The sequence below is a fragment of the Marmota marmota genome, unplaced genomic scaffold (genome assembly GCF_001458135.2).
Source record: "Marmota marmota marmota unplaced genomic scaffold, marMar, whole genome shotgun sequence".
Lineage (NCBI taxonomy): Eukaryota > Metazoa > Chordata > Mammalia > Rodentia > Sciuridae > Marmota > Marmota marmota.
This window is the reverse complement of record NW_025999982.1, coordinates 11,082,156-11,099,013: the sequence shown is the minus strand read 5'-3', so window position 1 is coordinate 11,099,013 and position 16,858 is coordinate 11,082,156. Positions and strand designations below refer to the sequence as shown.

Genomic DNA, 16,858 nt, shown 5'->3' with positions numbered 1-16,858 from the left:
GGCTGAGGCAAGAGGATCCCAAGTTCAAAGTCAGCCTCAGCAACTTAGTGAGACTGTGTCTCAAAATAAAATAAAAAAGGGCTGGGTAGGTAGTTCAATGGTAAAGTACTCTTGGGTTCAATCCTCAGTAACAAGGAAGGGGCAAAACAAAACAAAAACTCACCCTGCTTACAAATGAAGAAACCAAGAAACTAAGTTATAATAATATAAATTAACTTGAAGATGAAGGAAGTGCTCAGTCAGCCTTCTACCTTCTATTAGTAACACTAACCCATCCTAGTTGTATCTAAGGAAGTATTTATTTTCATGTAATTTTCCAGCGTCTCAACACGCATATACCTGGAAAGATAGGAGAATTTGTATATCCTTCCACACGAGTCCTTGTAATTCATTCAGGATATATTTGATTTCCTTTCAATCATTCCAAGAAGAATCAGCATGACCAAGCAAAGCAGGTTCCAAAGGCAGGAAGCAGAAGCAATAATGATGCTATGGAAGTACCTTTCTGAACAGTCTCTTTAGTTGTTGTAAGGCCTTGGGGCAAACCTTCAATGTAAGTGGTTGGCAACAAATCAGCTGAGATAGGATGACCTTGTAGCTTTTGTAGTTTCTCTTGTACAGCACTGGTCAGATCTACATAAGCTTCATCGATGCTAGCACGTTCAATCACAGCAAAACGAGACATTACCTCCATCACTTCAACACTGGCTTCCCGGTACCTAAAAAGTGTAAGGATCATATGTGTAGGCAATAAATAGAGTGGCCTGGAGACTGTCAGGGCCCATCCTCTCCCTCTCAAAATGAATATAATAAAGAGACAACTGGCTTAACAAAGAATAAACAGTAACCCAACTAAATGGGGTCAATGGCAGGAGCATGACAGAAGAAAAGAAAAAGAAGAACCATGGAGGTAAACATTTTTTTGTGCAAACCAAGATAGAAAGCACAAACTTAGGGCTGGGGTTGTGGCTCAGTGGTAAAGAACTTGCCTAGCATGTGTGAGGCACTAGGTTCAATCCTTAGCACCACATAAAAGTAAATAAATCAAATAAAGGTATTATGTCCATCTACAACTAAATATATATGTATATATGTATGTATATATATATATAAGCATGTACTTTACTTTTCTACATTACAAGGATCTCTCTAAAAAGGAAAAAAATGGCTCACAGTAGAAAATATTTTACTACAATCATCTATTTCTTTTATTATTTTCACATATTTCATGAAGTCTTTTGCTTCTAATTCTGTCTTCAAATAAGAGGTAACCTACAGGGAAAATTAAACTGAACATACTAGAGTAGCTGGTCCTTCTTAGGATAGCATTTCTAACTAAAAATTAAATAAACTAACATACAGACTTTTATTTCAGTCAATGCAGTTGCTCATCACTATACACACATTCTAATAAAATCACTTCTGCAAATACTAACATTCAAATTATCAAGTTGAAGGTAAGTGCCTTGAATCTGGTGATGCATCTGGGAGACAGACAACCTTCCAAAGGGGATACCAAATTCATCATATATCTTCTATTTAAACCATAAGCAGCTGGGTATAGTGGAACACACTTGTAATCCCAGCAACTCAAGAGGTTGAGGCTGGAGAATTGCAAGTTCAAGGCCAGCCTCAGAAACTCAGCAAGACCCTGTCTCTAAGAAAGGAGCAGGCACAGTGGTGAATGCCTGTAATCCCAGTAACTCAGGAGGCTGAGGCACAAAACATCTCAGTGAGACCTTGTCTCTAAGTAAAATACAAAATAAGGCTGGGGATGTGGTTCAGTGGTCAGTGTCCCTGAGTTCAATTCCCTGGTAACTACCCCACCACAAAAAAAGAAAGGACTGGGGAATATGGGGATATTGCTCAATGGTTCAATCCCCAGTACTAAAAGGAAAAAAAATATACATCATAAAGGCTGGGGGAATATAATTAAGCAGTAGAACACTCTTGGGTTTAATCTCCAGTACCACACAACAAATCAAAATATTTTTAAAATTTCAGTTGTTATTAACTCTCTGATCTGTACAGATCTTTCTCCTAAACTTTTAAATTGGCCATTTTTCATTACTTGATAAATTTCAAAAGTAAATGATCACATTTAAATTTGGTAGAATGTGGCTTTTCCAAATTACACTTTGAAGTCAACAATACATATTTCAAGGAAATTACACTTTGTACATCAGCATAAAATTCTATTCAATGTACTTTAATAGCTTTAGCTGAATTAATTCTGCTGTAGTGTTAAAGTACTACTCTTCAATCAAATCATTCTTCTTTTCAGGCAATAACTCTGATGTGAATGTGGTGGGGTTAGCAGGCGATTCTACCTTCAGACTTCTAATTCATAGGTGAATTCAGAATATGTCAGGTTCCAAGTCAGAGTATGATCCCTATCTATATCATGTTGTACAATAACTATAATATACTGTGAGAATGTGGTTACTAAAACTTGAAATAATAGATGTGAACCCTCAATCTTCTACTTATGTATGTGAACTTAAATTATTTAACTTCTCTAAACCTGATCCCTTACCTATCAACACAAAGTAATACTAGTGCCTACCTTATAAATGAAATTTAAAAGAGATTTCACCTATAAAGAACTTAACGCAGTGCCTGGAATATGAAAAATATTCAATATCTATTAGTTATTAAGATTATTATAATAGTTGGGGCTTGGGCCTAACCCTCATACACGTCCCTTGTTTAGGCTAAAGGTCTAAACTCTGGGAAAGATAGCTCAATTAAAAAACAAGATAGTGGGACTAGGGCTGTGGCTCAGTGGTACTGCATTTGCCTGGCATGTGTGAAGCACTGGGTTCGGGTCTCAGCACATGTAAATAAAAGATCTATCAACAACTAAAATATGTAAATATATATATATATATATATCAACAACAAGATAGTAGTCTCCTTTCAGTTGGTTTTCTGGCAAGTAATAATCATAAAAAAAACTCAACAATTCTAGAAATTGCACTAAAATATCAAGTCTGACCCAGCCTTTCTTGGAAAAGCTATTAGGTTTATAGGCCTGCTAATCACTTCAAACACTTTGGACTTTTGGCCAATAATATAGGAATTGGTAGTAAGTTTTAATTATAATAACCAGTTTTTAAATAATTAAAGGAATGAAATGGGTATCAAAAGACAGCAACTATTTTAAGTAATAATGGTTCTGACCTATTAATAATATACAATATCAAAATCTATTTTCATTCAGAGACAAGATGCTAACCACAGGAAACTTTTTCAGATGTTATTTACACAAAACAAATTTAAACACAAGTTGGGTGCAGTGGCTCACATCCATAATCTCAGAGATTTGGAAACCTGAGGCAGAAAGATCACAAGTTTGAGGCCAGCCTAAAGAACTTAGGGAGACTCTGTCTCAAAAAATAAAAAGGGCTGGGGATATAGCTCATGGTACAGTGCCACTGGGTTCAATCTACAGTACAGGGTGCGGGGAGGGGGGACACACACCAGTTCTAACCATCCTGAAATATTATTTCCAATTCCTCTATGTCCCTTTAAACAACCTTTTTTCTTACTTGGTAAGGTTAGCTTTCCCACGGGACTCACGAACTTGTGCCAGTAGAAGATCTGGACATAACTTCTTAGCATCATCTGCCCACATGTTTCTAGTAACCCCAAATGCACGAGCTTCATAACTCACTGCAATTATTCTAAGGTTAAAAAAAAAAAAAAAAGAGGAAACAAAAAAAAAATTATATGATCACAAGCAAAAACAATGACACTTAACAGGAATACACTATGAATACATAAAATTAGAAGAAATGTTTTGATTACAGGTGCCACCACTCATTCACCAAACATAGCAGTTCAGAAACCTCAAAAATAAGACCTATCACAGCACTGTTATATGTCTATAGATTAAAAACCAGTAACAAGGGGCTGGGGCTGAGGCTGAGCAGTACATAAAAAATAATAAGTGAAATAAAGGTATTGTATCCAACTACAATTAAAAAAATAAATATTTTAAAAAAAATAGTTAACAAGGGGCTGGGGTTGTGGCTCAGTGGTTGAGCGCTCACCTAGCATGTACAAGATGCTGGGCTCGATCCTCAGCACCACATAAAAATAAACAAATAAAATAATTGTATTGTGTCCAACTACAACTAAAAAAAAATTTAAAAAAGAAAAAGAAAAAAGTAACAATGATACATACCCACCACCTTTCCATGATTTGTACTGTACGACTGCACAGGGTTTATTCCTTAAATGAGGATTTTGTCGCTGCTCCACTTGAACAAAAAAACAGTCCATGTCCACCAGAGCAACCACTCGATCCTGTCCTGTAGTCATTTTTTTCTGTAAGACAACGATTTATGAACAGAAAGATGTCTAAAATGTCAGGGCAAACTATATTTCCATTCCTTTATTGGTAAGTTACCATCCATCTACCTACATGTTTAGTATCATCTGCCCATGTTTCTAGTGACCCCAAATGCATAAGCTTCATAAGTCACTACAGTTATTCTAAGAAAAAAAACAGGGAAAAATACTTCATGATCACAAGCAAGAATGATTAAAAATTTAATAGGAATAGGCACAGGAGGCATGGGAATTAGAAAAAAGGAAATGCATTTTCATATATTGCTGGCATGAGAATCAATTAGTACAATTTTATGAAAGTAATAGTAAAAGCTTTAAAAACACTCTTCTTCAAAACATTTCACTGAACATTTCACCAAGACACAAATAGCCAATAGATGCATAAAAATGGCCTTAGCATCCTTAGTCCTGGGGAAATGCAAATTAAAACCATAGTATATATCACTTAAGAAAAAAGGCAACAGTGATCTAGTTGACAGACAGATCTGAAGTGTAAGTTTAGGGAAAAGAAAAGGAGAACATGTATATATAGCCAGTCCTCAATATCTTGAGTGTCCCACATCAGCCAATACTCTGGGGAAAAAAATGTGTAGTGAACATGTACAAACTTTATTCCTATAATTCTCTAAGCATTATGGTACAATACTTACATTGTGTTAGGGATTATAAGGAATCTAGAGATGATTTAAAGTATTTGGGAGGGATTCGGGGTGTTGCTCAGTGGGTAAGAGCATTTGCCTAGTATTCTCCAGACCATGGGTCCAATCTCTAGCATCAGTAGATTTTGGTATCCTGGCCAAGGAATGGAGAGGGAGCATGTCTTGGAATCAATCCTCTTGTGGATACTGAGGGACAACTGTATAACATCATAGCGTTCGTGTAAATTTTTAAAGTTTTTATTTCAAAATACTTTTAGACTTACAGAAATGTGCAAAAATAGTAGGGTTCTTCCACACTGTTTCCCCTAGTGTCAACATTTTACTTAGCACTATTATCAAAATTAAAAAACGAACACTACTTAACCACCAACTCAGCTGAACACAGTGGCACACACCTGTAATACCAGCTACTGGGAAGGCTGAGGTAGGAGGATCACAAATTGGAGGCCAGCCTAGACAATTTAGTGAGGCCCTGTCTCAAAATGAAAAGTAAAAACACTAACTCAACTATGTACTTATTTGGATTTCACTGGTATTTCTACCAATGTCTTTTTGTTGTTGTTGTTGTTCCAGGATGCAATATAGATCTTACAGTGCATTTAGCTGGCTAGTTGTTTTGAGAATGTCAATTTGTGTTTGTCTAACATTTTCTCATGATTGAGATTATGCATTTTTGGCAAGAATATCAAAAAGCGATGATCTTTTCTCAGTGCATCACATGGAAGAGAGGTTATGCTGTCAATATATCTTCTTACTGGTGATGTTAACCATGATAAGATGGTGTACATCAAGTTTCTCCTGTAAAGTTACTATTTTTCCTTTTGTAACTAATAACTATCTTGGAAGAAGATACTTTGATACCATGTAAATATTCTATTTTTCTTTACACTTTCAACCACTGAGCAAACTATCAGTGGATCCCACCTACGACAATTACTTTGTAGTGTTCTAATGATGATTTTTCTATTCATGCAAATTTTTGACCACACTTCATGGACAGACAAAGGTATGAGTAGTAGAAAAATAACTTTACATATTTAAGAGTGGACATTAGGAGCTGGGGTTGTGGCTCAGTGGTAGAGCACTTGCCTAGCATGTGTGAGGCACCGGGTTCAATTATCAGCACCACATATAAACAAGTAAAGGACCATCAATAACTAATAAAAAAATTTTTTTTTAAAAAAAGAGTGAATACTAATGTTATTTAACTGTTTATTTAATGTTGTTAGCAATATTAGTAGAAGGAACATCATCTGCAGCTCCCAAATTTTGCTTATATTGGAATCACCTGGGAACCTTTTAAATATTCTCAAATCTGACACTCTTGACTACTAGACATCCTAATGTAATTAGTATAGATACGATTTAGGAATCATGATTTTTAAAAGCCCTACAGATAATTCTAATATACAGCAGAGCTGGGAACAAATAGTCTAATGTAAATAAGGTACTTACGGAAACACCAGAAAAGCATGATTTAAATATAAGAAACAGGTTATACAGTTGAGTAAGCACCCAACTGTATTCTAAAAAGGTTTTTAAAAATTAACAATGAATCACGTGAATAGAGAGCCTACAGAATGGGACAAAATCTTTACCACATGCACCTCCGATAGAGCATTAATCTCTAAGATATATAAAGAACTCAAAAAACACAAAAAAACAAGTAACCCAATCAAAAAATGGGCAAAAGAACTCAATACACATTTCAAAGAATGCAATCGATCAACAAATATATGAAAAATTGTTCAACATCTTTAGCAATTAGAGAAATGCAAATCAAAACTCCTCTAAGATTTCATCTCATCCCAGTCAGAATGGCAATTATCAAGAACACAAGTAACAATAAATGTTGACAAGGATGTAGGAGAAAAGGTACATTCATACATTGCTGGTGGGACTGCAAAATGGTGCAACCCATTATGGAAAGAAGCATGGAGATGCCTCAAAAAAACTTGGAATGGAACCAAGATTTGACCCAGCTATCTCCCTCCCAGGTTTATACCCAAAGGACTTAAAATCAGCATATTACAGCAATTCAGTCACATCACTGTATATAGCAGCTCAATTCACAATAGCAAAACTATGGAACCAATCTATGTGTGCTTCAACAGATGAATGGATGAAGAAAAATGTGAGATTCATATATACATGGAATATTACTCAGCCTTAAAGAAGAATAAATTTAGGCCATTTGCCAGTAAATGGATGGAGCTGGAGAATATCATGCTTAGCAAAATAAGCCAATCCAAACAAAGACTGAATGTTTTCTCTGATATGGGATGCTAATTCACAATAAGGGGTAGGGGGGCTGGGGAAGAATAGAGTTACTTTAGATTAGGTAGAGGAGAGTGAAGGGAGGGAGGGGGTATGGAGGTAGGAAGGATAGTAGAATGAGTCAGACTTGTTACCCTATGTGTATTTATAACTATATCACAAGTGGGCTTCTACATCACATACAACCAGAAGAATGAGAAATTATATTGCATCTACATATGATGTATCAAAGCGCATTCTACTGACATGTATAACTAATTAGAATAAAAAAAATTAATCTTCACCTTGAAAAAAGGTACCATGCAACTACAAAACTGGATGGCTAGTGGAAAGAAAACACATATTTAAGAAAATCAGAATATTCAAGGAATAACTTGTAAATTCCAATCTACCACTCGCCTAAAACAGACAGAATGTGATAGTTTAAACATTCATAAGTTAAAAACCACAACATGCCAGAAATTCCTTTCTTCTTAAGTGGCTTTTCTGCAGTACTAAAACAGATAACGCCAGAAAATAGTGAATGCATTGTCACAAAGGACAACGACTATGCAGGGTAAGCACCATATTAAATACAAGTACCAAAAGTGAAAGAAGAAGCAGTGATTTAAAGGACAGCAAACATTTGCCAAGCACAAAAATCACACACACAAAAATATTCAGACTGACAGATAATAAATCAATAGAGGTTTCTAATTTACGTATTTACTGAAAAAAGCAAGAGTTTTGCAGAGATGGAAATGAACACAATTCTAGCAAAACCCTGCTTTCAGATAAGGATTATACTACTTTGAAATAAGATACAGCATTCGGCAAATTACCAAACTGCAGGAATATTCAATCTTTTACTGTCTTGATTTATCCCAATCTACATAAAACAAGTTTGTAGCTGATCGAGTAGTAACACACCCAGGAAAAGAGCTCAAATGAAGGGGAAGATTTAAGAGGCATACGGGAAAGTATCATTTTTTTCCTACAAAAAAATCTCCTTAGAGGCAATCTCGCGGTCTTTTCTCTCAGTTGGCATGTTTTCTTTTTCACATAATTTCAGGGCAATGAGTCATCAGTCAAATCATAAAACCAATAGCCAAAGCAATGTGAAAAATCTGAACATCGACACCGCACGGTTCTAAATATTCTTACCAAGGCGACACCTGGCAAAACTGCCAACGGGTCGGACGCGGAGAAACACGCCTATAATCCCAGCAGTTCGGGAGGCTGAGACAGAATCGCGACTTCAAAGCCAGCCTCAGTAATGGCGAGGTGCTAAGCAGCTCAGTACCTGTCTCTAAATAAAATATAAAATAGGGCTGGGGATGTGGCTCAGTGGTCGAGTACAATGAGTTCAATCCCCGGTACCAAAAAAAACAAAAAAAAACTTGCCAACGGAAGCCGCGGTTGGGGGAGATCAGTGTCCCCTGGATGGAAAACGAAGAGGTCTTGAGCAGGCCAGTAGGTTTCGCGATTTATTCCCCGTGACGATGAAGAATAGGAGCAGAAATCCCAAAGAACCTCCCAATGGGCTTCGCGCTAGTTTGCTAACCCAGCCGACTAAAGTCCTACAGCGCGCGCGACTCAAGGGACCGTTGAGGCGCCTGCGCAGCCGGGTCCTTCCGTCTCTCGCTCCACCCCCCAGGAGCAACAGTCACAAGAGAGCCGCCACTTCCGTGGGCGCGTGCGCAGTGGCAGATCGGGCGCGTGCGCAGCGCCTGGTCCTCCCCGGCTGTACATTCTGCTGCTCACGTTCCTCCTCCCGCTTCCCACCCTCCCAACCCGCCGCGGCCCGGTTCCAACGTGTGGTCCCGAGAAGGGAGCGGTCCGTGCCTCGTGCTCCCGTGACGGCCGTAGTGTGCGCTCGCGGCGCGTGGCGTTAGCCATGGCGATGGATCAAGTGAACGCTCTGTGCGAGCAGCTGGTGAAAGCGGTGACCGTCATGATGGACCCCAGCTCCACCCAGCGCTACCGGCTGGAAGCCCTCAAGGTAGCTGGGGTCCCAGCGTCCTGGGCCCGCCCTGAGACCCTCCCCTAGACTGGCCGCCCCGGTGCGGCCCCTAAATCAGGTCGTTTCCCGCCCACCAGGCCTCTGGAACTCCCTTCCAACTCCCGAGGGCCTTCCCCTCACGGCCCAGCTCAGGTCTTCCACCCCCGCTTCTGCACTCGCGCGCTTGCCCTGCGCCCCGGACTCTCTAGTCGCTTCTTATCCCAGCCTCCACGACTCACTGTCCTTGTCTTCTTCCTTCCTCACTTTTTACTCTTGATGCACCAGGACTCCTTCGCCACGGACTACCCTCATTTTCAACCTTCAATCCCCATATCCCTGGCTTTCCCGAGGCGCACGTGCAGATTCCGCCCCCACGCCACCTTCAATCTTTATGGTCTTCCTGCTAACCCGCTCACCTGACCTTTCCTAATCGACCGCCAGTCTCCCCGAAAGCCCTTTACTTATATTAGAGCCTTACATTTATCTCACTGTCTCATCTGTGTTGGGCATTTCTGGTCTTATTCTCACAGTCCTCCCATGTTTTCTAGTGTGTGGTATTCATAGGCTGTTTTGCGCAAAGATGAACTTCTACCACTTGCTTTGCATTTTTACAAGGCCTTTTTGGTTTCCTGAAAGCAGTTTTCTTGAGATCCGGATGCTCTGCTCAGGAGACTGATTCAAGTGTTGCAATTTGGAAGCTGACACAAATGGTGATGCTAATACAATAGAGCTCCATTAAACAATGTATGTAAGCTGTGAGAAATGACTGTTTAGGAGAAAGTACTCATACATGTTTTAGATCATATAACTTCACAGAATGAGCGCCCCTTGGAGGAAACTTTACTATATGTATGCCACAGGGTTTGGAATCAGAATTATTTGAGTTTTGTTTTTTATTAGGAAATATTTTAATAGACATAAAATTAGAATACTATAGTGATCTTTATGTGCCTATCATCTAATTCAGCTGGGATATGGATTTTGACACCCTTCTCTTTATACCTCCCTCCACCCCAAGTTTTTAAAGCAAATTCTAGAAATTGTCGTTCTGTCCCTAAGAGTGTATCTCTTAACAATTTTTTATCCCTTTAGGTAGTTTCTTTTCCGACTTAGGCTACTGTTGACCACAGCATGGCAAATCTAGAACCATCAAAGTAGAAGGAATGTTTTACCAGTTCTTTATTAATATAATATCAATCTAGTTTATTCTTTTAGTATGATATCTATATAGGTTTTTGCAACTTTAAAAAGCAGCTAATTTTGGAGTTTTTAATATTTTTTGGTCCCTATCCTCTTTGACCTCCCAAAAGAAATACTAACTTTTCTTCTTTCAGTTTTGTGAAGAATTTAAAGAAAAGTGCCCTATCTGTGTCCCCTGTGGCTTGAGGTTGGCTGAGAAAACACAAATTGCCATCATCAGACATTTTGGTCTTCAAATCCTGGAACATGTTGTCAAGTAAGGAGCTCTTGGTCCTTAAAGTCTGAGAAAGCAAGTCTTTCTTATACTATAGAGATGCTTTTTAGACAGTAGAAAAGAGCAATCCCCAGGAAGAAAAGAATGATTGCCACAATATTCCCAGGACCTCCCAGGAGCACTCATTTAGGACTTTTAACCTTTTTCCTCTTGAGTTTCTTCATCTGTGTAAAAGGTGTGGTACATACAAAGCATTCAACAAGCAGTAGTTGATAGCTACTACTCCATTTGTCCACATTTATTGAACTCTTAGTATATGCTAGCAGATCTCAAGGCCTTTGTAGAATAATTCAGTAGGTAGGTAAATAAATCTCTGATTAGACAATGTCTTTTTTTGGTCATTCATTCATTTGTTAATTTGTTTACTTTGGCACATGCAAAATAGGATTGTATGAGGATAACCGAAAACCTCTCTCCTAACTTGTGTCTCCTACCTTCAACACCTATGTGAAGAGTTAGCTTTTAAGACTTAGCCAGTTTCTGAAATTGTACTATAAATTTGTAAACCAACATAAGAGAAGTAGTAATATCAAGATTATATTTTCTTTTGTGGGGAGGCAGTTATTGTGAATTGACCCAGGGAAACTTAACCACTGAACCACATCCCCAGCCTTTTTTTTGTATTGTATTTACAGACAGGGTCTTTCTGAATTGCTTAGGGCCTTGCTAAGTTGCTGAGGCTGGTTTTGAACTTGCTGTCCTCCTACCTCAGCCTCCCAAACCACAGGGATTACAGGCATTCACCACCATGCCAAGCTCAAAATTATATTTTCTGAGAAGCAAATATTTTGTTAGAGTTGCTCTAGATGGATAATTTCTTTTGGCCTATCAATAAAATCATGGGAAAAAGCTAATTTGTGGCACACATCCTGTTAGGATTCTAATTAATGGACCACAGCATGAGTAAAACCTTTTCCCAAGACTTTTTCTATTTTATTTTGGTTAATTGTGGGCTGTTTTTGTCCATTCTCTGAAGGACACAAAATCAAAATAAAATTTGATGAAATCTCCAGCATAATTGAATGCAGGAATCAAAGTTATTTTGTGAAGACTCCTAACAAGGTTCTGTTTATTTTATGCATTTTGGTGGCCAGGTTTCGGTGGAACAGCATGTCTCGATTAGAGAAGGTCTATCTGAAGAACAGTGTCATGGAGCTGATCGCAAATGTAAGGAAGGGATGGGTGGGATAACGTAATTTCTTTCACACAATGTTCATATAAAAATTTACTGGTTCAAATAGTAGAATGTTAACGATTACCTGCAGGCATCACAAAAATGGTAATTCATCACATTTATCTTACTAGATTTAATTAATCACCCTAATTTTGACTTCTTTTTTAAAATTATAAAGACAAAGCAAAGAAGATAAACAAATGGATGAATAATGTTAAATCTAAGAGGTACTGAAACACTCTCTACTTTGTTTCCTTTCATCCAAATTCAACGATGATGTGATACTAGTGATGAAAAACATGTAGATAGAATTTGTTTCAAAATAGTTGTAGTTAAACCCAATACCTTTATTTTATTTTTTTATTTTTATGTAGTGCTGAGGATCGAACCCAGCACCTCACACATGCTAGGTGAGCGCTCTACCACTGAGCTACAACCCCAGCCCCATAGCCTTTTATTCTTTTTCTTTTTTTTTTATTCTTTTTTTTTTTTTTTTGGTGTGGGGGTTTATGGTACTGGGGATTTGGGTCCAGGGGCATTTGAACTGCTGAGCTACATTCCCAGTTGTTTTTTTATATTTTTTGTTTTGAGACAGGGTCTTGCTAACTTGTTGAGGGTCTTAACTAAGTTGCTGAGGCTGGCCTCAAAGTTGTGATCCTCCTGCCTCAGCTTCTTGCATCACTGGAATTATGGGTGTGTAGCATCATGCCCAGCTTTTTCTTTGTTTTAAACAAAGGGTATGAAATAATTCCTACCCCTCCCCTTTTATGACATTAATGGGGAAAAAAATGTCCTTCAAATTTTTGAATTTAGACCGGTGTGGAGGCATACACCTAAAATCCCACTCACTGAAGTAGGCGGTAGGATTGCAAGTTTAAGTCCAACTTCGGCAACTTAGCTAGACCCCATCTCAAAATAAAAAATAAAACTAAAAAGGCTGGCAATATAGCTCAGTGGTAGATCATCCCTGGTTTAATCCCCAGTACTAAAAAACAAAACAAAACATGAATTAATTCAGCTATTTTGTTCATTCTGGGGAGACAGAGTCATAATTCATTAGTTTTGACATCAAACTTCATACCAATAATAATTTTTCTATATTTTCTAAAACTAGGATTATGGGAAAAACAGTCAATTGCTCTTCCATCCCCTCCCATTTTTATCAACCTCTCAGTATACACCTTATTTCTAAACTCTTCCACCCTGACCCTCATTAAAAAATGAAGCAACTTGTGACTTTCCTTAGAACAGTGATGTTTTCTTGGTCCTGTGACAGCCACCTTATTAGCTAATGCAACCCACACTTAAGTTTAAATGGGAAGAATGATGGGTGAAAATGAAGGACAAATGACTCAGACAATGGAGAACAGATTTGTTGGTTCTGTTTAATTTTAAAACAGACCTGTTGATGGGTTTTGTATACTGTCATGGCCCAGTTTTGTTTTGGTTTTGCTTTTGTTTTTTGACTAGAATTCGGTCTTGCAAACCTCTTAGTATCTCTTATCTTTTTTCAGGGAACATTGAACATTTTGGAAGAGGAGAATCACATTAAAGATGTTCTGTCTCGAATTATGGTAGAGATGATCAAACGAGAGTGGCCACAGCACTGGCCTGACATGCTAATGGAGTTGGAGACTCTCTCTAGACTAGGGGTAAGGAGTGCAGCTGTGTCAGCTCTGCATGCTTGGTCTTGGAAATAGCCTTTGGGCATACCTATATTGAATAAGGTGCTTTAGTTTTAACTACCTTATTTCTGTTGGTATAGGAAACACAAACAGAATTAGTGATGTTTATCCTTTTGAGACTGGCAGAGGATGTAGTGACCTTTCAGACACTTCCTCCTCAAAGAAGAAGGGATATCCAGCAAACATTAACCCAGAAAATGGAAAGGATCTTCAGTTTTCTACTTAACACACTTCAGGAAAATGTAAATAAATACCAGCAAATGGTAAGGAATTTTCCACCCTACATTAGTCCTATTTTCCCTTTTATTGATTAAAATTCTCTTTAGGCAAGTTACTAGGGTGTCTAGTTCAGCAAAAGGAAAGGACATTTCATGGGCAAAAAACTGGATAACAGGAGAAAGTAGAACAAATTTTCTCAAAAATCGACTCAGTGGAGTTTCCATATCTACTAGAAAAAGTAGTACCTTTTATATAGTAAGAAAATTCTTAAAGCAGCATAAACATAAAGGTTAATATTTAATATTTGAAAACCCAGATTTCTGATCGGTCAAGATATAGTATCCTGTTAAATTGCAGTGTCCTATTTCATCCTGGTTTCAATTGTCACATTCATTAATCTTTACCACATGATCCTTGGCATTTTGTACTTCCTGAGGAGGCTATTCTGCAGAAAAAGGTAAGCCAGACACTGTCTTTCTGACCATTGTCTTTAGGAGACACCTTTCAGAAGAAGGCAGTTTGAAAGTTAGTACAGTGGTTCTCAAGGTGATTTTGCCTCTTTGTTATCTGAAATATTTCCAGATAAACATTTGGCTGCTATCTGGAAATATTTGGCTTGTCATAATTCAGGGGATTGCTACTGGCATCTAGTGTATAGAGGCCAGGAATGCTGCTAAACACCCCATAATCAGGTTAGTCCCACTGTTAACATCGTGTACCTATACAAATAGGTAACAACAAATCCCACCATTACATATAACTATAATGTACCAATTTTTTAAAAACTGCAAAAAAGAAGTACCCCGATCCAGAATCTCCAAACTATTTATTTCAAAAATCAGGATTAGAAGGTGGACACAATGGTGCATGCCTATAATTCCAGCTTCTCTGGAGCTCATGAGTTCAAAACCAGCCTCAGCAAAATCGAGGTGCTAAGCAACTCAGTGAGATTCTGTCTCTAAATAAAAATTACAAAATAGGTCTGGGGATGTGGCTCAGTGGCAAGTGCCCCCGATTTCAATTAACCCCCAGTACCCGCCTCCCCCAAAAAGAAAAGAAATCAGAATTAATTAAAATAGGTGTTTTTTTTTAAACGTCCCTGACATATGTATTGAGTCTGTTTTTTCAATAAATTTTAGATACTGATGCAAGTGATAAGAATAAAGTACTATGAGCTGTTAGTGAATGCATAATACATGCTATACACTTATTTGCACTTTGTATGTTATTTTTCTTCAAACAACCCTAAATTCCAGTTATTGTCTCTGAACATTCAGAGAATAGTTACTGAAGATTCTCTAATAAATAATTGTAGTGAAATTCATAGCTGTTGTTTTGACTTATAATGGAGTCTCCAAAATACTTGCAAGATTTTAAAAAAAAATTTATATTGTTTTTAGTTGTTGTTGGACCTTTATTTAATTATTTTATTTATATGCAGTGCTGAGGACTGAACCCAGTGCCTCAAACATGCTAGGCAAGTGCTCTACCACTGAGCCACCAACCCAGCCCTTAATTTTTTTTTAAATATTTTATTTTTTAGTTGTAGTTGGACACAATACCTTTATTTATTTATTTATTTATTTTTATAAATATTTTTATAAATAAATAAAATAAAAGTGCCCAGGACCATGCACATGCTAGGTGAGCACTCTACCGCTGAGCCACAACCCCAGACCCAATTTCTTTCTTTCTTTTTTTAAATAACTTTGTTTTTTATGTGGTGCTGAGGCTCAAACCCAGTGCTTCACAGGTGCGTGGTACCTCTACTACTGAGCTACAACCCAGCCCTCCAAGATTCTTCAAAAGAAAATATTTACATTACAAACCTGTATGTCAGGAATGGGGCAGGGTATTCTTTTCATTTTCCTTTAAGACATATAATCCCTAAGAGAAGGGAAAAAATTGTCCGAGAGGGAGAACCTACTCATGCCTTTTTGGGGAGGGTGGGGTACTGAGGATTGAACTCAGGGGCACTCCACCACTGAGCCACATCCCCAGAATTATTTTGTATTTTATTTAGAGGTCTCACTGAATTGCTTAGTGCCTTGCTTTTGCTAAGGCTGGCTTTGAACTCGCACTCCTCCTGCTTTAGCCTCCTGAGCAGCTGGAATTATAGAAGCGCGCCAGTGTTCCCAGCTGCTCATACCTTTTATGAGATGGGCCAACTTTTGGGGGGGAAAGGGACAGAAGTTCTGATATATTTTATCCCTAACTTGGGTTATTAGATTATAGGATTCAGGACAATTTTTCCTGAAATAGGTGTATTTTTATAGTCTTAAGAAATAGTAGGTTAGTAGTGGTGGCTTTCAGACAATACATTTTCTTAGGGAAGAATCCTTTTGCTCAGAAAGGATAGTGTTCCACAGAAAAGAAGATAGCTTAATTCTGTAATATAGCAGCATTTGCATCAGATGAGCTGAGAAATTAAAGAAATTATAAACACTGGAGCTGGGCACAGTGGTGCAGTCCTATAATCCAGTGACTTCAGGGGCTGAGGCAGGAGGATCACAAGTTTGAAGCCAGTCTGGGCAAATTAGTGAGAACATGTTTCAAAATAAAAACAGTGAAAAGGGCTGGGGAAATAGCTCAGTGATAGACCACCCCTGGATTCAGTTTCTATTATTACCGAAAAGAATTTCCAAATAGTAAACAGTAATATGATGATATTTTAGAATAATAAAGGAATTTTCTTGGGAAAGTTAGAACCTATAGAGCTACACTGTAACCATTTAGTAATTTCCTTTTTTTTTTTTCCACCTCTTATGGAACCCACAGATGCTTTACCTCTGAACTACATCCCCAGTCCTTTTTATTTTTTATTTTGATATTGGGTATTTCTCTTTGTTTTTATATATGTATGCGCGCGCGCACGCACACACACATATTTTAGTTGTAGTTGGACACAATACCTTTGTTTTATTTATTTATTTTTTTTATGTGGTGCTGAGGATTGAACCCAGGGCCTTGCACCCACTAGGCGAGCACTCTGCCACTGAGCCACAACCCCAGCCCCTAGCTTCCCCCCCACCG

General features: G+C 38.0%; 2 protein-coding genes across 5 annotated transcripts in view; one reads left to right on the top strand and one right to left on the bottom strand.

Annotated features, from left to right (window-relative positions):
* The window catches only part of Polh (DNA polymerase eta), a 33,162-nt gene extending 24,278 nt beyond the window's left edge, over positions 1 to 8,884 (bottom strand). Inside the window, exons 1-4 of one of the 3 annotated variants that reach the window (XM_048805356.1) lie at positions 8,676 to 8,884; positions 4,190 to 4,331; positions 3,552 to 3,686; positions 502 to 719 (exon numbers count right to left, since the gene is read on the bottom strand). In XM_048805356.1, coding sequence (XP_048661313.1) covers positions 502 to 719; positions 3,552 to 3,686; positions 4,190 to 4,326 — 490 coding nt within the window. In that variant the 5' untranslated portion in view covers positions 4,327 to 4,331; positions 8,676 to 8,884. Of the gene's footprint in view, positions 1 to 501; positions 720 to 3,551; positions 3,687 to 4,189; positions 4,333 to 8,435; positions 8,596 to 8,675 lie in introns of those variants that run through there. The other 2 variants (XM_015487790.2, XM_015487792.2) reach the window with 2 other exon arrangements.
* Positions 8,885 to 8,992: 108 nt separating this feature from the next.
* The window catches only part of Xpo5 (exportin 5), a 47,588-nt gene continuing 39,722 nt past the window's right edge, over positions 8,993 to 16,858 (top strand). The window contains exons 1-5 of one of the 2 annotated variants that reach the window (XM_015487787.2): positions 8,993 to 9,273; positions 10,608 to 10,729; positions 11,842 to 11,914; positions 13,436 to 13,573; positions 13,687 to 13,869. In XM_015487787.2, coding sequence (XP_015343273.1) covers positions 9,169 to 9,273; positions 10,608 to 10,729; positions 11,842 to 11,914; positions 13,436 to 13,573; positions 13,687 to 13,869 — 621 coding nt within the window. In that variant the 5' untranslated portion in view covers positions 8,993 to 9,168. The remainder of the gene's footprint in view (positions 9,274 to 10,607; positions 10,730 to 11,841; positions 11,915 to 13,435; positions 13,574 to 13,686; positions 13,870 to 16,858) is intronic. The other variant, XM_048805355.1, reaches the window with a different exon arrangement.